The sequence below is a fragment of the Leptonychotes weddellii genome, chromosome 8 (assembly GCF_054177405.1).
Source record: "Leptonychotes weddellii isolate Sample4059 chromosome 8, ASM5417740v2, whole genome shotgun sequence".
Classification (NCBI taxonomy): domain Eukaryota; kingdom Metazoa; phylum Chordata; class Mammalia; order Carnivora; family Phocidae; genus Leptonychotes; species Leptonychotes weddellii.
In genome coordinates this window covers 58928466-58953187 of record NC_138376.1, presented here as the reverse complement: position 1 = coordinate 58953187, position 24722 = coordinate 58928466, and the positions used below count along the sequence as shown (strand labels likewise).

At 40.5% G+C, this 24722-nt stretch overlaps 1 protein-coding gene across 1 annotated transcript in view; it reads right to left on the bottom strand.

The window, feature by feature from the left end:
* Positions 1 to 308: 308 nt before the first annotated feature.
* SH3BGRL2 (SH3 domain binding glutamate rich protein like 2) overlaps positions 309 to 24722 on the bottom strand; it is a 78690-nt gene continuing 54276 nt past the window's right edge. The window contains exon 3 of the mRNA XM_081829357.1: positions 309 to 2891. Coding sequence (XP_081685483.1) covers positions 2646 to 2891 — 246 coding nt within the window. The 3' untranslated portion in view covers positions 309 to 2645. The remainder of the gene's footprint in view (positions 2892 to 24722) is intronic.

The following is a 24722-nucleotide window of genomic DNA, read 5'->3' as shown; positions in this document are numbered from 1 at the left end:
AAGCAGCAATTAGATTCCCAGGGTGCCTCACTCTCTCCAAAGGAACTAGAAGGTACACCATTAATAAATACGGCTTCTGGGAAGCAACAAACTTATAAACAGCAGCATGGAATAAACAGGAGCATGGAAGACAGAGTGGAGGTGAAAACAGATATGAAGGGAAACTGTGCATGGCAGAGAGTGAGACCCTCTAGCCCTCTCACCCTACAGGTCCAGAACTCCAGTAGCGAGGCTGATATCCCCAAGCAAGAGACTGAAGGGCAATTCTCTGGAAAAATTAAATTATCACCTGAGAAAAGACCTGCAGATTTTATTATCTGTATCTACAACAAGAATGTAATAGGCTACCCAGTCAACCTAGAGAGAAGTCCTCTGGGAAACAAGCCCACACATATATATAAGCACACACACAACTTCTAATTAATTAGCTTCCTAGTGCCTCACCTCTTAAACAAAAGACAAGGATCACCAGACATCTGAGGAAAGCCCACCACAGTTGAGAGAAAAGACCAAAATAAGCAAAGTGAAAAAAAAAAAAGGCGGCGGGGGGGGGGAATTAGTAGAACAGGGACAATACTGGTAAGAGAAGAAAACCTCAAAGAAATCATATTTAATATCTCCACTGAGCTAAGATCTGTACTCATCTCATAAAAGCACATTATTAAAAAGAAAAAATCAGAATGTAAGAAAGGAAAAAAAAAGATTACATAAAAATTCAATGAAAAAATTCAAAGGTAAGTTGAAGAAATCTCCCAGAAAGTAGAATAAAAAGTTAAGACAATACAAAAGAAAAAGATAAGACTATTAGAAAATTGGTGTAATAAGTTCACATCTAAATTAGTATGTATTCTATTTTTTTTTTAAGATTTTATTTCTTTGACAGAGAGAGACACAGTGAAAGAGGGAACACAAGCAGGGGTAGTGGGAGAGGGAGAAGCAGGCTCCCCACTGAGCAGGGAGCCTGATGCAGGGCTCGATTCCAGAATCCCGGGATCATGACCTGAGCCGAAGGCAGACGCTTAACGACTGAGCCACCCAGGCGCCCAATATGTATTCTAGATAAAGAGAACAGAGTGAAAAAGCAGGAAGAACTTTTTCAAAGAAAATAATATAAAAATATATTTAATAATCATGCAATTCTTGGATAATAGGGAGCTACTGAGCACTCAGCACAGTGAATGAAAAATAGATTAATTATGGTAATTCACCAAAAAATTTTAGGATACACATATGAATAAGAGACATTAAAAACCTGGAAAAAAGAAACTGGCAAAAACATACAAAAGATCAAGGAAAATGGCATTAGACTTCTCCATCGCAGCACTAGAAACCAGATGATAATGAAGCAAAACGATCAAAAGTCTTTCCAACTTAGAATTCTATACCCAGCAGAATTACCACTCAACAAGACCAGAACAAAGACATTCTCGTACCTGAGAAGTCTGAGGGACAGAAAACTGCTAAATTTTTGTTTTAAGTCTTCTAGCACTATCTGACTAATAGTTTTGCTTTGAACAGTACCGTTTATACACAGTTTCAACTATACCCCTTTTGGTTTGCAGACACAAGAGTACATTTTCTAGGGTCTGTAATTGTGAATGGGATACACCTTCAGTTACCACATACTCCCCTAATAAAATATGAGATCAACAATGTAAAATATTCCACAATTAAAACAATAAGCTTTATTCTTAAAAAGTACTTTACAGTCACAAAATATCCTGGGAAGTAAGGCAGATATTATCATCCTTTGCTTAAAGATAAGAAAATCGATGCTTTAAGAGAGGTAACTTTCCAAAGGTGTCAAAGCCAACATAAAGTGGTACAAGAACTCATATCTGAATCTAGTGCCATGTGCAGGATTCTCCTCTGACATGAATGCAAGAACTCTGTGCACAATCTTTATGGCTTTCCGTTTCAGCATCTCCTTCTCTCTTATGCACATGGAAAGTGTTTCCTTTCAAGGCATCAAAAGCATTGTTATCCCTTTTCTCCACTCCAGTACAACCCAGCTATTTATTTCACCTTAAGCACTTCAGCACTATAGCCTCTTCCCCTTCTCCAGGCCATCCTTAAAGAACTGTAGTACAGGTACCAAAATAAACACACACTTAACACTTAGAGTATGACAAAGGGCAAATCCTAGCTACTCATTAGAAGTTTCTTGATTTTTTTTTTCTTAAGCCAGTGAGAAGGAAAATAGATAATCAGACAAATGTGACTTCATCTTCTCATATGCTACATACAGGAGGAAGGCACCTAATATATTTCAGAGGTTCATAATGATCCATCTGGCTCATTATCACAAAAGAAACAAAGTCTGGTGTATAATCAGCTATTAGTAGTTTTTTATACTATAGAGAGGTGAAGATCCAAGAATAACTATCCCTTCCACTCTGCCCCCAAAATATATTAATCAAAAAATCTGCTTTAAAATTTAGAACACAATAAGCACACACACACATACCCCTTCCCCTACCCACCACTTTCCCCAAACAAAGATACAGGAAGACTGACAGACATGTACGCACTCACATTCACACACCGTCTGTGTCGTTGTACCCACATCCCCTCTATTAAACTGTGAACCTGAGTGGCAGAGGGTAAAGAGGTCACAGTCCTCACTGAAAAAACCCAACGTCACTCTAGGTAACTGTGTTCTGAATCACCCAAAGAAATAGTGTGGTAACAATCTGGCTACTTACTCCACAGTATCGGTCACCATTAAATATCTGAGGTGGCAGAGGGTTGCCCTGAGCAGGCTTCTTTTCTGGGGGAATGTTTTTGTACATCCATTGTCTCTGTTCTTCTGACATTGTGATATCCACCTCCTCAAACTCTATCTTGTTGGCTTCCAGAAATCTAACCACATCCTGCTGCTTCTTCTTTATCTAAAGAGGGAAGACAAATAAAGAAGGAGAAATGCTCAACTGAAACAATATGTAGATATTTCCAAATTGAACTAGATTTGATTTCTCATTGTCAGAGGTCACTGATGCAAAAAAAAAAAAAAAGAGAGAGAGAGAGATTTTCGCAGGCACCATGCACCATTGACTCACTGGATATCCAGCAGAAGTCTAGGCAAATCCTGACACGATGATTTCTTCACCTAGACTCCCCAGAACTCCGGGGCACAAATTGGAAGGATCAGATTATGTATGAGGTGAGGGACTCAGTTCTCAGTAGGCCATATCCATTCTCCCTCCCATTTACAGAAGTTGACATTTATAGTCATGAAAGCTCCCTCTGCCAAAACCATTTGAAAACCATGTATAGCCCATCTGAGATGTCAACATTTCATTGATTCCTGGGAGCAGCAACATTTTTATTCCCTTCAGCAGTCTCTTTCAGATATTCCACAGCTGTAGCCACTGTCATGAAAGCATCCTTTCATCAATTCACAAGAGAAAAATGTTCTCTGCTTCTAAGGTGAGAGTAAACAAGCATCATCTTAGTTTGAACTCTATTTCTTAACCCTTTTTGTTCCTCTCACCTTCATGTTTCCTTCTTCAGTCACTAGGGGTCAGGTGTGCTCTTGAAGAGCTGCAAACACATCTGTACATTTTCAAAATCTTATCAATCTTATTTAAGGGTTCATATTAAATAATTCAGACAAGGTGACAATATTCAATATCTTAAACACAGCATGTAAAACATGGCTCAACAAAGTTCCTTTTTCTAAGTGATTCTGGGAAATGTACATAGAGAACAAACTTAAACGGTGAAGTAATTTTATAATTGGCAATGAAAAGAATCCTTTTGAGAGGTCAAGCCACCATTTTATAAAAATAAAGTGCTTGAAGAACAAACTTACACATACTGACTGCCCCTACCAATTTCCTCCAACTTTCCCCCAAAAGCCTCAATGACATGTGCATCCGAGATGGAAATCCATTGCATGTCATGAGCACAGAGATTCTGATCACTGGATTGAAGTCTATGAATGACTAACAAGACTGCACAGTTAGTATGGACAGAAATGCAAAGCTAGCCAAATAGGACATCTTTACACTCAGTGATATCAGAAAACAAGGAAACTACTGTATGGTAGTTTGATGCATTATCTTGGTTTCTTGAATTAAGCTTTTTCTCATTTCCGAAAAAGTTAACCTTTTTCCCTCATTGGTACAAAATTCCAGAAATGTAGTTATATTATTCTGAAACTGTGGCTTGCAAAAAAAGTATTATTCATCCTACTTAATTTCCCTTTATAACCATATAAGGCAGATAAACAAAGTTGATGCTGAAGTCAAAAGTGGTCACCTATTTTGATCAAGGTCTTGGTATGTGTTCTTGTTAAGACAATCATGTCATTCTCCTATTTATTTAGTGGGTCCCCACTGCCCTTGGAAGACCACACACACATTTCTTAGCATAGCACAATGTCCTTCATGATCCAGTTCCTTTGACTATGAAAGCAATGTATTTGCATTTTTAAAAGTCTAGAAATTGTAAAAACAAGCGAACAAGAAGTTACCTACAATCCTCTCAAAATTTAATTAGAGGAAAGGGTTTGGATTTAACGTCCATATGTAGAACTTTACATATCCAACACATTTCAAATGTTCATGAGAGTGATCAAAAATGAAACTGACACACAGTCAAACCTGAGTTTTCCATATAATATATATACACATAATATCCATCCCACCTCTACATCTTCCCCAAAGTGTGAGTGCCTAAAAACTCATATGCTCTCAATACTAGGATATATCAAAGACACGTACACAACTTCTTTACTCCCCAGCCCCCTAGCTCCCCCACCCCATACACACAGCATTTACTGCTGGACTATAATCCCCTACAGCTCAACTGGTCATTCCTTTCACAGGATCACACTCAACAAAAACAGCTGCATCTTGCCGCTTTCACTCAAAATATATACCCTGTGTCATTAAAAATTTTTCAAAAGCATGAATTTTAATATCTGCTTAGCAATCCATCATGTACATGTTTTTCGTTAACTACTCCTCAATTATTGGTATTTAGAATACTTGTAACTTTCACCACCAGAAGTATCATGTGGTGAACATCTTTATTTAGAAATCTTTAACTGTAACCTCAACACTATTTTAGACATAGCCCTATGAATGAAACTCAGATCAAAGGGTAGAGACATTTTTCAGGCTCCTCACGGACCCATGCTAAACTGCTTTTCAAAAAGTCCACGTCAATTTACGTTCCCATTAGCGATGTATGAAAGTATCCATGTCTCAACACCCTTCCCTCCTTACAGCCAATATTTGAAAGATGTATCACAGAATATTAAAATTCAAATGATGTGAGTGATGGATGTGTTAACTAACCGTGGTAATCATTTCACTATATATATATCATTGTGTTGTATACCTTACACTTATGCAATATTATATGTCAACTGTATCTCAATAAAACTGAGGGAGAGGGAAAGGAACAATGCTCAAGAAGCAAAGGATAGTTATTAACAAAGGTGATAACTGACAGTAGTATAAGGAGTAAAATGTAAATAATTCTATCTCTGGTTTAAAAGAGGAAAGCAGGGGAGACAGGACCAGGTTTACATTTCAAAAAGGTCACTTTAATACTGCACAACTGAAGAAAAAAGGAGTTCTGTATATACTGTTAACACTGCTATGAAAAGATCTCCAAGGTACATTAGTAAATGGGAAAAAAAAAATTAAGGAACAGAACTGTGCATAGACTAGGAACATTTTTTTAAAAATAGAGGAAATAAAGGAACACATTTGTATTTGCTTGTATTTATGTTAAAAAATGAACTCTTGAAAGTTACATAAAAAAATAACGGAAATAGCTGTCTAGGGGCTGGGGGAGTGGGAACTGGGCGACAGGGACAAAGTAGGAGCAAGAGGTTTCCTTCTCTGCATGTGTGAACTTGAAACGTTTTTGAACAGTGTGAATATGTCAATATTCAACAGATTAAATAGAGGAAAGTTATGTTGAGAAAGAGCTCCACACAGAAGGGAACAGGAGTATATGGCCATAGACATGTGGTGTTTTATATAAATCAGGTTTTCCAACAGGACCTGAAGCCCCAGGAGTCAGAGCATGTTGTTACTCACTGGCCTCCACGTTTACTCAAACTTGTAAGAAAAGCCAGATGATTAAAAAGAAATTTTTTCTTGGGACGCCTGGGTGGCTCAGTCGGTTGAGCGTCTGCCTTCGGCTCAGGTCATGATCCCAGGGTCCTGGGATCGAGTCCCGCATCGGGCTCCCTGCTCCGCGGGGAGCCTGCTTCTCCCTCTGCCTCTGTCTCTCTCTCTCTGTCTCTCATGAATAAATAAATAAAATTTAAAAAAAAAAGACATTTTTTCTTAAAAAAGAGCTAAGGCCACAGAAAATTAACTAATACTACAGCGAATGATTTGAATAAACAAAGGGCAGAAATTTAACACAGAGCAGGAAGTTTTCAAGTGGCTATCTGTGGCATTATTAGCATCAGGAAGGAAGACAAGTCACGAGCTGCCACAACCAGCTATTTTTAAGATCTGCTGGGATGAACGTGGCCTGGAGCTGTGGGAGGCCAGGCTTACCTGGCAGGGAGACAGGCCAGCTCGGGCGGAAGGGACGGCTGGTTGGGTGGGTACCCAGGTAATAGAAAGGATTCCCATGTGGCAACAGGAAGCGGCCAAGGGCACTGCATGTGCCGGTACAAACCCAGAGTTCAAATAACAATAACATATACCACCGCTTCCTTGACACAAAGAGCTCTCTCCTCCCCACATTTCAACTATACTGAAGCAAAATGTACCCAACAGTCAATATCAAAAGACATGTGAGGAGCAAGTGGAAGAGAAGTAAACCGTGGGACAACAGTCGCTGCCTTCACCCATGTCAATTCAGCCATGATGGAAGGACCTATAACTCAGGTGTTTTTTGTTTGTTAACACACCTAGAAGCCATGGCAGTTAATGCTAGTTTTTTACCCAGTAGCCAATCTCCCTTTCTTAGTAACAGAAGGCTGGGTTTTGTTTGGAAAAGCGATGCGCTCTGCTACAAAACCTGTTTTACCCAGACTCCTCTGGAGCCAGGAGTCATCACGTGACACGGTTCTGGCCAATAAGAGAGAAGAAGGCAGATGTTCTCCGGAAGGCTCCCCTTAATGAATAAAAACACAAAGCCCATTATATCCTTCTCCCTCCTCTTTTGAAGAAACGCAGAAGTGGTGCCTGGAGGTGCAGAAACCATTTTGCAATTGTGAAAACAAACTCCATATGCTAAGGATGGTCAAGCAGAAAGACAGGAGCTTGGGTCCTTGATGTTGTACAGCTGCCACAGCAGTCTTGTGCGGCCCACTCTAAACCTTTCTGTATTAGACAAATTAACCCTTAATTGCTTAAGCCACTCTACTGAGTTTTTCTATAGCTTTACCTGAAGAAAATTCTTAACTGCTACTTAAAATGTCTTCAGAAATACTATAGTATGATGGATTGAAAATAAAGCTATTATTGCATAGCAGAGCCTAGAAATAAAAGCTGTAAGACATAAATTTAAGTGAAATGAATATATGTCACTGAACAGATGAATTTTCATTACTACCACAAAAAAAAAAAAAAAAAAGCAGCAGCAGCAGGAAAAAAAGGTGTTGGACCCAAAATAGATATCTACAAAAGCATGACAGTTGGATTTTATTATTCAAACATACACCATTACATATTATCCAAAGCAATTAAAAGGAACAGATACTCCAAAATCTCTTAGGCTAGATTATGGGAAGGCAAACTATGGCCCACAGGCTAAATCTAGCTCATAACAGTTTTTGTATAGCCCCCAGTCAAAAATGGGATATTTTTAATTGGGGTTGAAAAAAAAATAAAATTAATAGTATTTCATGACATGTAAAAATCATATGAAATACAAATCTCAGTGTCCGTAAATAAAGTTGTATTGGAAGACAGCTCCACCCACTCATTTCCATACTGTCCCAGGCAGAGCTGAGGGCTGCAAAGGAGGCCCAGGGCTCCCAAAGCCTGAAGAAAAAGTCTGTCCTTTACAAAGTCCCAGCCCTGGGCTAGACCAAAGATCTCCATTTCTGGCTCAAAGTTCAATTTGTTAATGAGGCCTTCCCTGACAACCAGGTTTTATATTTTTCCAGTGCCCCACCCCCCAACTCCCTACTTCCCTTCAAGGCTTCATTTGTCACCATAGCACTTAGCATCTGACATACTGTACGTTTTCCATATTTATTTCTCTCTCTCCCCTAATAGAATATAAATTCCACAGGGCCAGGGATTTTGTCTCCTGTTTTGTTCACTGTTGTATCCCCAGGGCCTCGAAGCATGTCTGGCATGTGGCAAACACTCACTACCCAGTTGTTAGCGAACAGACAGGATTTTCACACATGGAAGGGCCAGGGTGACAGAAAGGCTTCATCCCGACTCTCAGCGGTGTTGGTACTCTCGTCATTTAGGATGACCTACCATGGAGAGTCCTCTCTAACCACCTTAGCTGAAGTTCTATTGTCTAAATTTATTAAAATTTTATTTGTTCATCTGTGTACTTGACTTTATGCTCATCTGTCTCCACAATGTCAGTTCTGTAAGTGCAGAGACTGGCAACGCAGGAGGCCCTCAGTAAATATTAACCAAATGGATGATTAAAGAACTATCACTCCAGCGCCGAACATCAAAGATTTCCAGGTGATGTTCTAGAGATCAAACTGAGTTGGTAATTTAATTTAGGAACAAATGTAACGAAGTTTAGCCAAAAAGCAATGTAGATCAAACGCCAATATTTCTCAATTAATGCTAAAGCTGTATGATTTTAAAAAGCAGTGCATCTAGGATGCTACATGTAACTGTAAATTGCCTAAATAATTCAGAACAGTCTGTAGACCCTGAATGTGAAAAAGGCTTTGCTTTTAACATTGACAATGATATTGAAGAAGAAAGTTGTATGTGACTATATGTTTAAATAAATGCTCTTGTCAGTTAATTTTAAAAATTGCAAGCGTATAATGGAGTATTTTGTTTGGCCCAAATGTCTTAATTAAATTGTTGATATATTTGCAAATTGATGGCAATTGAGAATGAAGCAAATATACCAGTATTTCCCTGACTCTGCTTCTAACCGCTACCTTGGGATTCTATCACCCCCATCCACTTCCCCTAATATCTCCAGAAGTTCTGAAGCAAGCTTTTTAAGGGGTCCTGCATTAATAAATGATCTGTGTTCCCCTTAAAATTCGTATGTTGAAACCTAACCCCCAAGGTGATGGTATTACAAGGTGGGGGGCCTATGGAAGGTAATTAGTTTAGGAGGACAGAACCCTCATGAATGGGATTAGTGTCCTTATGAAAGAGACCCAATAATACCCCTACCCCTTTCCACCATGTGAGGACACAGCAAGGAATCTGCAGTCTGCAACCAGCAGAGGGCTTTTACCAGATCCCAATCATGCTGGCACCCTGATCTTGAACATCCAGCCTTCAGAACTGTGAGAAATAAATTTATACTGTTTATAAGCTACCCAATTTTGTTATCGCAGCCCAAACAAAGACAATGAATGTTTACCCTTTCAACTCCAAACCCCTGCAAGACAAGACCCAGCCCCGCTGAGGACCCCAAGGCCTGCACCCAAGCCCTGGTGACCCACCCCCACAGGCGCCCAGGCGATAAACTGCCTGGGCTGGTGCTGCTGAATCTGCTGACCTGGCATGAACACTCAATGACCCATGAAAATCATAGTGAAGATGTCTGTAGCTCTTTCACTAGCAACCTCCTGGCTCCAGGAGTCCCTGAGGATTGGATCAGAGGACAGGCTAAATAAATTGCATTGTACTTGAGTCAGATTTACCCCTACTCGGTGGCACTTTTAAGTAAACTTGCACTCCTCCACTCTCTCTTCTCTGATTAGTTCTTTCCCAGAGGCTGACGGTTAATTTAGGTAATTAAGTAGCCCCTGCTAGAATCCTTCCATAGGCTTCCAGACATGTCTAATTATATTTGAATTCTGGGGTATACACAGCTGATGCTGTACCTTTGGACCTTGGGAGTGAATAGCAAATAAAAAGAAATAATCAATTTGAAGAAGATAGTTTTTTTTTTTTTTTAAGATTTTATTTATTTATTTGACAGAGAGAGAGACAGCGAGAGAGGGAACACAAGCAGGGAGAGTGGGAGAGGGAGAAGCAGGCTTCCCGCCAAGCAGGGAGCCGTATTCGGGGCTCGATCCCAGGACTCCGGGATCATGACCTGAGCCGAAGGCAGACGCTTAACGACTGAGCCACCCAGCAGCACCCTGATAGTTGTTGTTGTTTTTTTTTAATTGAGATTTGTTTTAAATTGAGATTTAATGTGCGTAATTGTGGGAAAGCAAGTTTAAAGACAAAGTACAAATGGAAGACAACAAGCAAAACTGGGGGGAGGATGGGGAGTGTGTACTTTTGAGTTAGACTCTCCACAGTTTAATCCTGGCCCTGTCAGTTGGGTAGCCTTGGGGAAATTACAAAGCTTCTAATCTGTGAAATGGACCCAATCTTTTTTTTCCATAGATTCATTGAGAGGATTAAATACAAAAAGAGCTAAGCAATACCAGGCACTTGCTCAATTGTTTCATTCAATTCAAACACATGAGCTTTTTTTTCTTTGCCCTAGATGGGGCCCTCTGCAAAAAATATAAAGTGACTTTTGGGTACTTTCAAAGGCTTTAGGTATTCGATGTAACAGTTCTTTATTTCACTTACTTTCACACTTCAGATACACAGTTTTCTTTTTTCTGACTTGAGGTAATGTAGGACTGATTAGGACCTTTTATGCATCTCTCATGGAAAAAGTCAAAGGCAGAGGAAAGAAAACAGAAAGTAAAAATTTACTTATAATGGAGGGGCTGGACTGAACTAAGGAGAAGGAGAGGGCCCTAAGACAACTCCTTTCCACCACAGAGGGAGGAAAGGACTCAGGATCTTTCCCTTGTCAAAGACCCTAGGAACTTCCCAGCAAGTGAACAGAGTATCTCAAAGATACAAAATTTCATGGCAAACTCTTTAACTAAGACCTCACTGTTGGACTCACTAGGCATTATACTGACATAAAGAGGAGGCAGATGGCTGAAAGTATGTGGCAGACGCTATACTAGTTACCCCTCCTGTGTGAAGGCTGAAAAACCAAAGTTCCCAGTTTGGTCAGGTACCCTCCCAGCTAGGCAGCCCTGTGACCCAGCTCTGGCCCCTGAGGTGTGAGCCCACATCTGCTGAGTGGAGCTTCTGGACAAGGCTTTGCTCTCTTGATCAAGCACATGGAATCAGATGCTAGGCCCTTTGTCCCTGCCCTTTGTCCTCCTTTCTGCTTGGAACCTCAGTGTGAGGGCTAGAGGTATGGAGGCAGCTTTTCTACCCTGAGCCAGTAAGCATCAGGAAAAGGCCAAGAGAATCCTCGAAACACAGGCGCTGAACAAATCAGCCTGCAGACTTCCGGAGAGGCCAAAACTTCTGTTCTTTTAAGCTCACATTAGCCAGGTTCTCCCTTGCTGCAGGTGAACACATTCCTAACTAGAACACTCACCAATATGTTTCATTGTTGGGGAGTAGGGCAGGGTGGAGAATAAACCCCAACAAGCCATCTGCTAACTGTCAACGTTCTAGCACTGTGTAACTAAACATGAGGTTACATGTAAAGGACTGTGTGTCTGGTGTCTGTTGCAGGTTATCTTACTAGAAAGCAAATACCAGGTTACCAAGTCAAAGATAACAATGAGAGAGGCTGTCTGGCAAGAGATTGAAACTTGAGTTTTAAGGAATCAGAGTGTCAGAAAGAGATGTATTATGAAATACTGGACAATTCTTGAAACAGCCAGTATTATATGGTATAAATTAAAGCAATAAAATTTTAATGATGGAAAAAATTGTGCTTTTTCATCTGTGTATTATTAGTACAGTCCCTGCTACTTAACAGGCACTCAGTATGTTTATGTTAACCACATAAACATTACTGAGTTTGAATACATACTTTTAATGTTTTCTTTTGAATCAGTCCACATTTTTGGTCCTGTTTTCTTAAACAATTTGCATTGGTTTCTTTTTTCCATTTTTGTAAGTCATCTTTGCAATTTAATAATTTTTTATTTAAAAAAAACACCATCATCTCATCATCCTTGAAGCAATTGTTTTTTATACTCTCTTCCAAGGACACAAGACTTAGAAACATACTTTATATAGTTGCCATAACATACACACTTGGGTTAGGATATTTCGGTTGCATTACAAGTATTTTGTTTTTATAATCTTCAGAGTTATCTTATTGCATGCATAAATTCTATTAAGTACTTACTTTAATGTTTAGAACATTATCATACCATTAGAAATTTAAGTATGTTCTAAGGATTTTTTTTTTTTATTAAAGAAGAAAACTGTTCCAAAGTGCTGACTTTTTTCATGATGACAAGTGTATCAGTAGTAAGCTACCTAACATATTAACATACACCGGACTCTCTCTTACACATACACACACCCTCTTCTTTCTTGACTCAACCATTCAAGGTAAATATGATTCTTTATCAAGTAACTATTTTACAGAATGGATTTTAGGAAATGTTTGATATTATTATTTTATTATTGAAAACAATGCTTGTCATCTATAAAAACTGTCAGTATAAAAACCCAGAAATATAACTTTCTAACTTAAAAATCTTTCAAATGGAAAATTTCAGAGTTTTTAAAATTTTCAGTGTAAAAATGTAAAATCCTTCAACTGGTTTTCAGAACAACTCACTGACATCAGGGAAGACAGTATAATTTTAGCTATCAAATTTTAACAGCTTTTGCATGACTAATGAATGGAATCAGAAAAGTGATTACCACTGTTCTTTAATTATAATGATGTTAATCCTCATCTAAATCTATGTATTCTTGGGGAGTTACCTTTTGATCAATGACAACTGTTAAAGCTGACCTGCAAATTGTAGTATTGTTAGCTCACACTGTTCTCGCTAAGAAAAACTGTTTCTGATGAGAGAAAATTTTTATCATTAAAAAGTAAAATCAACAATATTGTTTGAACTGTATCCCATGACTTTTATTGCTATTTTGTGGACATTTTATGATGCACATCTTTTATTAGTATAGGTAGTATATACACAGCATTTATTTAAAACACACATGTATTAGGGATAATTATTATTAGGGTATGTGATCAAAAACTCCAGAAATGACTACACTAAAAAAGCCGTGGGGACCAGAGGAAACACGTGTGGGCATGCACACAAGATTATAACACGTAAGTCTTTATAATGCTTGAGTCTAAGTAACTTCTAAGCCAGAAGGCAAATCTCTGCTCCAAATATGAGAAACATTAAATTCTATTATTCTAATCTTTCAGTGCCATTTTTCTTATACTAGGTTTTAAAAAAAGTTAAGTTTGCAAATTCCTATCTTGCAAAACCAGCAAAAATGGAGGGAATAAAATTCCACCATATTTTCTAAAAGTATGGCTTAAATCTTTTTTTTTTTTAAAGATTTTATTTATTTATTCATGAGAGACAGAGAGAGAGAGAGAGAGAGAGGCAGAGGGAGAAGCAGGCTCCCAAGGAGCAGGAAGCCTGATGCGGGACTCGATCCCAGGACCCTGAGATCATAACCTGAGCCGAAGGCAGACGCTCAACCATCTGAGCCACCCAGGCGCCCAAGTATGGCTTAAATCTTGATATCCTTTGCCTAGAAGTATTCTAGCAGGCCTGGGAGTGGAAAAGTTACCACCAGACTGATAAAGAAATCCTAAAAATCTAATCTGAGCTTCACTGTAAATATAGTAGCATGTTATACTGCTAATATATTTTCTATGGGTTAACTTAAATGAGACATGGTACTAAATCTAGAGTCAGAAAAGGCAGGAATATTAGCACACACAGTGCTTGAATCTGGCAAAATAGAGACATCTTAACGTCTGGGCAATATCCTTTATAATCTGTTTTCTCTTCATAGTAGTACTTTTTGCCCTTGAAGACATCACATACTTCCACAACTTCAACTATCACCTCTATGAAAATATACCTAAAGTTTGCATTTCAAAATTGGCCTCTTTCACAGGGTCAATCTCACGGTTCCAAAGCCTTTCGGGAAATTTATGCTTAAATGTCCCAACATCACCTCAAACTTGACAGCTAAAACAAAACAACAAAAACAATGCTGTCACAAATTCAACCCACCAATCCACCTCCCTCCCCTAACGTTCCTGTTTGTATTAACAAAACACAACTTTATTGATGACTCAGTATGACAAGAGAACTGCCTACAAGTCCAAAACTTAACATTGTTACAAAAATACCCTACCGAAATGAAAACCACACACTCTGTGATTAAACCTGATGAAGGGAGCCTCTTGTGCTCAGTTTGGTAGCACTAAAAACAGAGGTAGTATAAAGAATAAAGAAGGTGGGGAGGTAAGTCTGACCACAGCAAGCTGGGCCCTGAGGTCTGTGCGGGGCCCAGGTTCATCTGGCACTTTGTTCATGATGGTTAGAATACTGTGATAATGATGCCAAGGGCAATGGCCTGATCCTCATATGGGCCACGTAGCACTGAGTCATGTTCTAGTCCTGCGCAGGCAGAAAGGGAAGGATCACCCTGGACAAGTTCCTTATTCTGTCAAAGCCTCAGTTTCCCCATCTGTGAAATGCAGATCATAATTCAGCTCAGAGGGCAGTGATGAAAATTAAATGACATAACGCTCCCAGAGTTGTATCTGGCCCAATGAAAGAACTCAATACACGTTTACTATTATTGTAATTTTTATTTTATTTTTTTAAGATTTTATTTATTTGACAGAGACAGAGAGCACAAGCAGGGGGAGTGGCAGGCAAGAAAGAGGGAGAAGCAGGCTCCCCACTGAGCAGGGAGCCCGATGCCGGGCTCGATCCCAGGACCCCGGAATCATCACCTGAGCCAAAGGCAGACGCTTAACTGACTGAGCCACCCAGGTGCCCCCTTATTATTTTTATTCTAAGGCCACAAACCTCATCCTCTATTCTGTTCTTTAGCAAGCGTATTCTGCTGGTCACTGGGGATACCTGGACCCAGTACAACTCTGCAGTCACCTGGCTTCTCTTTCTCCATTCATTCCTTGATTCACTCATTTGTTCATTCCGCCAGGATATTCTGAAGATCTCCCAGGTGTCAGGCACTGTACCAGGCACAGGGGTAAACATTTGCCTCTGCCTTACTTCAGCTCATTTCCCAAGTGAGCTGTGAGTTACAGGGGGCCAATATTCAAGCACTGACAGCGCCCGAACTTTAATACTTGATATAAACGCAGGATCCACTCTTTGGGATTGTACATTTTAGTAAGAACGGGTTTCCCTTTAAATACGAACATAACACTTTCTCCCTCCAGGGGTTATTTTCCACCCAGGCTCATGCTTACACACATGCTCCTGTCCTCGCCCGGGCAGGCAGCAGGCTGAAGCAGCCTGAGACGGAGGAGCAGAGCGGAGCAGAGCTCCCTGCAGGGGTTGTCGAGAGCAGAACGGAGTTCAACAAACAGGCGCTAGTCGTTGCTGTGTGTTCACAAGAATAACCTTTTGACTTTCCCATCTCTGCTGCATACAGGAACTGAGAAAAGGAATGCGAAAGTTAAAACTAGAAAGTGGAACAGGGAGAACAAAAGGTATCAGTCAAGGAAAGAGGAATTAAATGTCCTCACGCTTTGCCCTTGGACTTAAAGTCAGTACTGGTGTATTTATTTTAACACTGAGAGCCAATGTCAATTTGAACACCTTTTTTATTGTGAGTCACAGCTGTCTCTCGTTTGGAATTACAGATTAAGACCAAGAAGGTTTATATGTAATTAAGCCCAATCACTTCATTTAGCTCCCTAACTGAAACTTAGGCAGGTGTCAGAGTTTATGGTCTATTGTTCTTGAGTTTAAAGAAATAATTCAGAACGGATCAGAGAGAGGTTGATACTGCCCAGCCACTGGCCAAACAATTCCTCCCATGAACTCAGATCTAACCACCATTAATGAAAATGTTACTTGTATGTCTTTCCTGACTAGGAACAAATATTTTTAGAATAGTTTAGTCAACTCCTTTCACATTCCAGATCATAGGTTAGTGAGACACTATTTGCTTCTAATTCTTGGCATAATTTTAAAAGATAAGTAGGACAATACCAGAACTGAATTAAAATTAAAAAGACAAAGGAGTCTCTAAAATCTGCCACCTCGAGCTTAGTAACTTTAGTTTTCAAAACCACACTTACATGTTTAATCCTACATAATTCCTTGTTCATGTTAAAAACTAAGCCAGTGTCTCTCCCAGCAGCCCCCTTTCTCCATAACTGCTTCATCAGGAGCTCTAACAGCCAGATCTTCCTCCAGTTTCCTAGTAATCATGAGGTCATCTCCTCCTTTCTTTCCTTTAGCTGCCAAGTCCTGAAACTTCTACCCCTCCTATCTTGCCCATTTCTCCCCATTTCTAAAGTCCCTATTCTGCTGCTGGTCATACCTCCCAGAAATTTACTGTCCTACCCACTCCCTTCTAAGGTGGACAAGAATGTTCTTCTCAAGCACATTATCACTATCTTTTCAGAATTTTACAATTCCTCCTTGACTCTTAATAAACATTGTAGAAAGACAGGTACACAGTCTCATGTTCTTCGATTTCTGGAATCCTGGAATCCTGACGTATACTGGATCACATACACCGCCATCCAGCCACAGCACCTCAGCCCACACCCTAGGCCCATGACAACTGAATGCGGCTTGAAATCTCTTCTCTCAACAAAACATTCCATCATCTTTTTTCTCTAAATTATGCAAATTTACCTTGTTTGGCAAGACTTCTACACACACCACAGTCCAAACATCTTGCTTACATCTTTATTTTCTACCTTCTCAGACACTTTATACTTTTTGTAGGAGCTACACAATATTAGTACATATTAATGTCACTTAGGGTTCTAGATGTGTGTGGCACATCTCCCAAGAGAATTCTCCAGATAGTATATACTCAAATGTCATCCAATATGTTGTCTCTGGGGCTTGTCAGAAAAAACAGATTCTAGGGGGAGGAATGAGTGCTTAAGATTTACTCACATATGGGGTGCCTGGGTGGCTCAGTCGGTTAAGCGTCTGCCTTCTGCTCAGGTCATAGTCCCAGGGTCCTGGGATTGAGCACCACATCAGGTTCCCTGCTCAGCGGGGAGTCTGCTTCTCCCTCTCCCTGCCCCTCCTCCCTTGTGTGTGTGCATGCGTGTGTGTGTGCACTCTCTAATAAAATCTTTTTTAAAAAATTTACTCATGTATCAGAAAACCAGAAAAATCAGAAGATCTTAGTAATGGTACCACCACCCATTTACCTGTCCAACACAGAAACCTGGAGTTCATCTTTGACTCTCCCTGATGATGCAATTAATCAAGTCATGACCTTTCTGCTTTCAAAATTTTTCTTGAATCCATCCACATTTCTCCATTTTCACTCCCATTAACCCATGCCAAGCCACTGTCTCATCTACAGTTTCCTGTGTCTTCTTTATTTTTATTTATTTATTTATTTTGACAGAGAGAGACACAGCAAGAGAGGGAACACAAGCAGGGGGAGTGGGAGAGGGAGCAGCAGGCTTCCTGCTGAGCAGGGAGCCCGATGTGGGGCTCGATCCCAGGACCCTGGGACCATGACCTGAGCTGAAGGCAGACCCTTAATGACTGAGCCACCCAGGTGCCCCTCCTGTGTCTTCTAACCAGATTCCCTCAAACTACTTTTCACAGAGAAGCTAAAATATTTTTATTAAAGCATAAACCTAATGGCTTCATATGGCTGTTTAAAAACCTCTCAGTAACTTCCAATTATTCTTGAGATGAAAGAAAAAAATCCATGCCCAGCCTCATGCCCCTCCCCTACTCCCCCTGCAGCAATGGCTCTCCACCCAGAGGTACATCTGGATCACCTAGAAGGCTAATCGAAACACACTGGGGAAAGGAGGTCAACCCCAAAGTTTCTCACTCAGTAAGGCCTGGGTGGGGCTCAAGAATTTGCATTATGTATCCATAGAATTGAGCATTATTTGGCCATAAATATGAATGAAGTACTGATACATGCCACAACATGGTTGAAGCTTCAAAACATGTTCAGTGAAAGAAGCTAGTCATAAAGGACCATATACCACATGATTCACTTTATATAAAATGTCCAGAATAGGCCAGTTTATAGACAGAAAGTACGCCAGCCTAGTGCTGGAGTGAGGAGGATGGGGGCTGTGGTAGAATGGCTAATTTATGTGTGGGATTGGCATCTGAGGTCCCAACTTCTTCATGCCATCTCCCACCTCTCTTTTCCCTACATTTACTTTCTCCCCACAGCTACCGAACCTTGTTTCCCTCACGGGGAATGCCCTCTTGCCTTTTCAACATTTAAGTCCCACTCTTCCTACAAGGCCCAACTTAGAGCCCACTGCTCACAGTCTCATCCCATCCAGAATATTCTCCACTTCCTCTGAACTTGCAGAGAACACGCTACTCAAATTCCTATTGTGTCTAAGAGTGAGTGGGTTTTGTCTAGTCAAGTAGACAAGACTTTTAGACAGAATTTTAAATTCTGGAGGGCAGGGAACATACGCTATACCTCTTTGACGTTAAAGGACCTTGCACACTACGTCAGCAAATGATGAAGTTGCAGAAACAATGAATTTGTGAAATTGCCGATGCCTGGACCACGATCCTGACATCAGTCATTTGTCCTACAATTATTCAACGGCCTGTCAATCTAGTCTCTTGACAAAATGGTAAAACTGAGACACAGAGAGGTCAGTTAAGTAACTTGCCCCCAGTAATTCACTATGGAAGCAGCACAAGTCAGGGTTGGAACTGAGATTTCCCAACAAGCAGCCTCCCACCCACTTCTCTGCTCTGCTAAATGACTGACGTTTAGGAGTTGGGAAACCAAGAACTCTTGTCCCATTATATCATCCCGAGTGAAATTACAAAGCCTTAAGCTCCACATATTATTTCAAGCAATTAGTTTTAAGGTATTAGAAAGGAAACAGCTAAAATTCAAGAATTAAGCATACCAAGAAGCATAGCACAATCATGAGCCAGAGCTACAGAAATAGAAGGGAGAAAAAAAAAAAAACCCAGAAACACTTCAGATATTGAAATTATCAGATATAGATTATAAAATAAATACGTTTAGTAAGTCCAATGAAAGAAAAGTAAGTGGCAGATGGGAGTCTCAGCAAACTAACAGTCTCCAAACCTTCTAGAGAAGACATGAGCACAGGCCTGTGGCCACTGGCTAAGCAGTCAGCTTCCATAAGCTCACATCAGTGCTGTCCACCGTCCAAGTAAGACCCCATATGACAAACACAGGGGCATCAACACCAGCACAAACCCACAAAGGGCACAGACCTTTTCCACTTAGAGAAGATGCAAAGGGACCGAACCGTACTCTCCTTCATTTCTTTCTTTCAGGTACAGGCATAGGCCCTGCCAGATAATAACAAAAGTTACTTTGTGCCCAAGACGTTGAAGTGTTTACAAATCCCGAAAGGAAATGACACCCATAATCTGACACACAAGGTTTAACATGTATAAATTAAAGTTTCAAATGGGCAATGAACCAGTTCAAAATTATGGTTCAAGGGCAAGTAATTAGAAAAGGTTTCTAACTGGAGATAAACAGATAACTGAAAGACAAAAATTATAGAGACAGCCTAAATGACATTAACATTCCCTTCTAAAAGTTACTCCCATCTCAAAAATATCCACTGGACCTCCTCTCCCTACTTCTCGGTCCATTCTGTTCTACTTGGAGGCTTTCCAGGCCTTCATTCATTCATCGTGAAAAGATTTGAGAATGAGGTCTAAGGTGTGTCAGGCTCCCTACAAGGTCTCACAAACCAGTCTGCCTTCACGTTCCATCTGAACCATACTTAGCCCATCTTACTTCCCCACCATCACACTAAATTCAGTCTGGTCACAGCCTTAGTGCTTCTCCCCCAGTATCGTGGTAAAGGATCAGTTTGCTGTTGTTCTCATTTTAATGTTCCAATCTGTCATAGACTGATACTTGCAGAAAATAAATTTCTAGAAAAACAAAATAACAAAAACATACAAAAGAGAAGCCTGGGGGCCCCTGGCTGCCTCAGTCAGTAGAGCATGCGACTCTTGATCTCGGGGTCATGAGTTGAAGCCCCACGCTGGGCAGAGTTTACTTTAAAAGAAGAAAAAAGAGAGCCTAAAGTTTTTATTATTATAAAAAATAATAAATATAATTATTTATATAATAAAAAGCCTAAAGTTTTTATTATTATAGCAAAAAAAAAAACTAAACTCATAAAATTACTCTGTAAACTTGCTATAAAAGTTTCTAAATGTTTACCTTCAATTGCAGCGCTAATACCAGCAACAAAGTTTGGCCCGCAAGTCATACTCTAAGTAGCTCTACTCCAAGACTGACATTTGTACAAACTGACTGGGTCTTTACATAAATGGTTCCTCCCACCTAAAACCATCCCCATACTATCCACACTTCCTAAACAAGTTCTATTTATTCTTCACAGCTTAGCCCCAAATCCACACTGTGCTCAACTATGCCTACCCAGTGGTTCTCAACTGGGAACAATTTTATCCCCCATCAGGGACATTTGTTAATGTCTGTAGACATTTTTGGTTCTCACAACTAGGTGGTACTACTGGCATTTAGTGGACAGTGGCCAGAGATGCTATTAAACATCCTACAATGCACAGGAAAGCCGTCCACAACAAAGTCAAAAGTACCAAGGTTGAGAAAGCCTGACTTACACCAACCACTGCCTTCCCAGATCATCTCCTTCACCAAACTCCCATTATACTCCCAGTCACTGCCAACCCAAGACAGAATGACACACAGCCTGGCATGGTTTCATAACAGTTGCATGTATCTGCAATGTTCCCCAACTCAACCATAATTTCTCTGAAGGATGAAGACCATGAGAGAGCATCACGTCGGTATCCCCAGTGGGATTCAGTAGGGTAGCTTTCATCACATATACCTGTTAGCTAATTTGTCTCCTTTCCCACCTGCTTGATGCAATGAAAACAGCTCTAATTTCTCCATCAACACCTGTATTAAACTACTCTTCATTTGCATTTAAAAAAACAAAACAAAACAGAAGCACCTGACTGGTTCAGTCAATACAGCATATGACTCTTGATCTCAGGGTCATGAGTTCAAGCCCCACACTGGGCATAGAGCTTACTTAAAAAATTAATTAATTAATTAATTTAATTAAACAACAACTTGTATTACTTAGCAATGTGAGGCCATAATAAAACATTAGCAAAGAGAACGAAAGATGTGTTTGGTTTGGTTTTACTGTTTTTACATTTTCTGTCAAGACTACATGCTTACTTCCTTAAAGAAAAAATCAGTCAAGTATAATATATGAATTTAGGATGCCACTATTTTACAAGACTATCTATGAAAGTTATACACAATTGCTCATACACGTGCCTACTGTTAATTAGAGAATACTTGGCAGAAGAGCTGGTCTAGCAAAACTTGCTGTAATAGTCAAAATCCTCCGCAGTAAGGAGGAAATCCTGCTGAGGACAGTATTTTCCACAGGCAAGAATTACCGGCCTTCAGCCAAACGCCATGCCTTTGTCAATGGCCGGAGATGCTACTATGTACACAGTGTGTTTTTGAGTATGTTGTTCCCATTTCTGCATCAGTTAATCCTCCATTGTGTGGAAAGTGATCCTAAGAGATGATCTGGAAACTACTTCTACTTACATTTGAAAAGTAATTTGAGGGACACCAGATGATTTTCACAATTACATTTTATAAGGCATCATATAGTGAGTTCACATTCCCTTTGTAGGCACAAACTGATACCTCTAAGAGAAAGTCTGGATGCTCTTTTTTTTTTTTAAGATTTTATGTATTTATTTATTTGTCAGAGAGAGAAGCAGACTCTCTGCAAGGAGCCTGATGTGGGACTAGATCCCAGGGCCCTGGGATCATGACCTGAGCTGAAGGCAGACGCTTAACCCACTGAGCCACCCAGGCGCCCCTGAATGCTGTTACCTGCATTCTATGGACCCATCCTGTCTTGGATTGGCCATGTCATCAGCTTAATCTTCCCTCCTTGGGCTACTGAGCAAAGCTAGGTGCCTGTCTGCTAAAAACGTGAATCATCTAGCTTCAGCTAGACTTGATTCTGTTTGAATCCCACACAACTGCCACTGGGATTTCATAGCTTTCTCAAATCTCCACAGGTACTCACCCTTCCCACAGATGACCCTAACTCCTGCATTTCAGATAAAATGAAGTCTTGAAGAGTACCTCCAAATTCTGGTGTTTCCACCTCAAATTTCTCTGTATTTTCAGCCATATAATTCTCCCTTCCATCTTGACTCAAGAAAGTAAGTGGAGAAATTAACAAAGGAGAAAGGGGGGGGGGCGGGGAGGGAGAGAGAATGCACAGGTAGCCAGCACAAAGAAAAATTAAAGTCTCTTTAAAAGGTCAAGGAGTCATTGTTTACTCAGAGGTTTCTATGAGACCTTGTGGAGACCCTGCAATGTGCTCGGCTGTCTTAGGAACTACAGGAACATAGGTGACAAAACAAGGCCTCTAATTTGATGCAGTGCTTAGTCTAATAGGGGCGTGGAGGGAGATAGGGCTTGCCAACCATGAACTTCCATATGAAATTGGCAGTCACAGAGGGGTGCCTCTAGGGCCCAACAGTACTCTGTGGGGAAGGGTGGGAGGAGGGGAGCTATGAAGCTCAGTGATGTGTAAGCAAAGAACAAAAGCACAGTATCAGAAATATAAAAGGAAGGAATATAAATCAAACAGCTCCTAGGATGATGGGGGAAAAGAGCCTGCAGGTAGGTATTATACCCGAAGGTAGAGAGAAAGGAAGATGGAAGGCAAAAGAGGAGATGCAACGAGGGGGACAGAGGTAGGAGCAAATAAGTTACCTTCTCCTGGAATTGGAGACTGTGGTTTTCTGTATAACTGAAGCTCATCCCTTTAAAACCAAACCTATTTTGACTTTATTTTAAATTAATTTTAGTTTAGAAATCTTTCTAAAATGCACCCCATATGTTCCTGCATTGTTTAGCAGAGTACGTCAAAGCAAAACATGCCAAACCTGATTTAATCTGTTCTGGATGAAGAATCATCATTATAATCCATTTTTGTACTTTGATGTGGTGCACTGACATTCTCAGAGTCCACTTATGTGTAAAATGTAAAAGTCCGCTGTTTTACTTTACACCAACAAGAGCCGGAAACCGTGCTTCTGGAATTCTCTCGTTCTGCTTCCAGGAGGCAGTCGGCACTTCTTAGAGCTTCCCTTTGTGGCTCCCTCAGTGGAGCCCAAGACTGCTGCGGGCCTGTGTCACTAAGCTGTCTGAGGCGAGGCTCTGAAGGGCGGCCCCCAGCCCAGCCCCCCAGGATGTGGGCTAGCCAAGTGCCTCTCAGAGGCCCCCTGCTTCCCTCCAGGTCTCCAGCTTCATTCCACATAGGGGTTCTAGAATTCCGATATCTGCATAGGAGAAGTAACAGTATAATAAAACTACCTCTAATTACATAGATTCTTCATGCCACTTATTTAGGAAGCAGTAAAATAAAGGTATCGCTGCTTTTTCAAAGTTCACGGTACGCCACTTCACTTTTATACGAAAGGCCTACATTAGTACCTATTTTCACTAACTGAAAAAAATCCAAAGAGGATGTAAAAGGCAAAAAGCGAAAATAGTATTCAGTGTTTGTTTGGCAGCGAGCGAGCCTTTATAGAAGCTGAGTGCACCCCGGCTGCGAGTGGCGCCCCCAAGCTCCTGCCCCGGAACTACACTGAGCAGCTCAGCATCAAGCCACCATAGCTTTGAACCGTGTCTGAGCATCTGTGCTTTATCTCTATTTGTTTTATGCATCTGTTAGCAATATTTGTCTTAAGGTATCCAAAAAAGCCTAAGAGAGGTTATTTTCTTGGGTTTGGGATCACTCAAAATTGTTTTCATATAAATGAATGTAATTGCTTCTTTGCTTGATGCCATTTCAGCTTATGAAAAGTTTCATAGGAATGCTCTACTTTTGGATAGCAGGGGAAACCTGTAAATCATGTCCCTCGCTGCCTTTTATGTTTTCCAGAGCAGACTCCCGTGTACGTGCTCCATGCCAGTCCCACTCTGCCATGGTCTTGAACTCTCAATAAGCTTGATGTTTTTGATGCGGAAGCCACAGAAACAATATTTCTTGTTCATTCATTCAGCAAATGCTACATGCCAAGTTCTTTAGTAGGAAACGCGGAGGTATAGAAAGATGAATGCCAACAGCCCTGACCTCAAAGAACTTAGAACTTGTAGTTCAAACAACCTGGGTACTAAATAATTATAACCAAGGGTGGAATGTGTCGAGGCCCCAGGGTAGCAGTTCCATAGGCTGCACCATGTTGGGTTGGAGAAGCAGAGTCCTCCCAGTTTGGAGGGAGGAGGAGAAAGGGAGGGCCGTGGGGAAGACTTCACTGGGAAATGGTACAGGCTTCAAAGAAAGGAGGGGAATCTGGTCACAATGCAGGGTGAGCACAGGCAGAGGGGATGTTAGAAGAAAAGGCATAGAAGGCAGAAGGTAAAAAAGCCTGGTGTATTTATATAGTAGTCAAAGGAACAGAAAGAGAAAATGCTGCAAACGTAGGTTAGAATCAGATAACAGAGGGCCCCAAATGCCAGGCCGAAAAGTTAGGCCTTGATCGGGAGCCAATAAGGTTCTTCTAAGCTCTCTGAACCTAACACACAGACTTAATCTTGTTA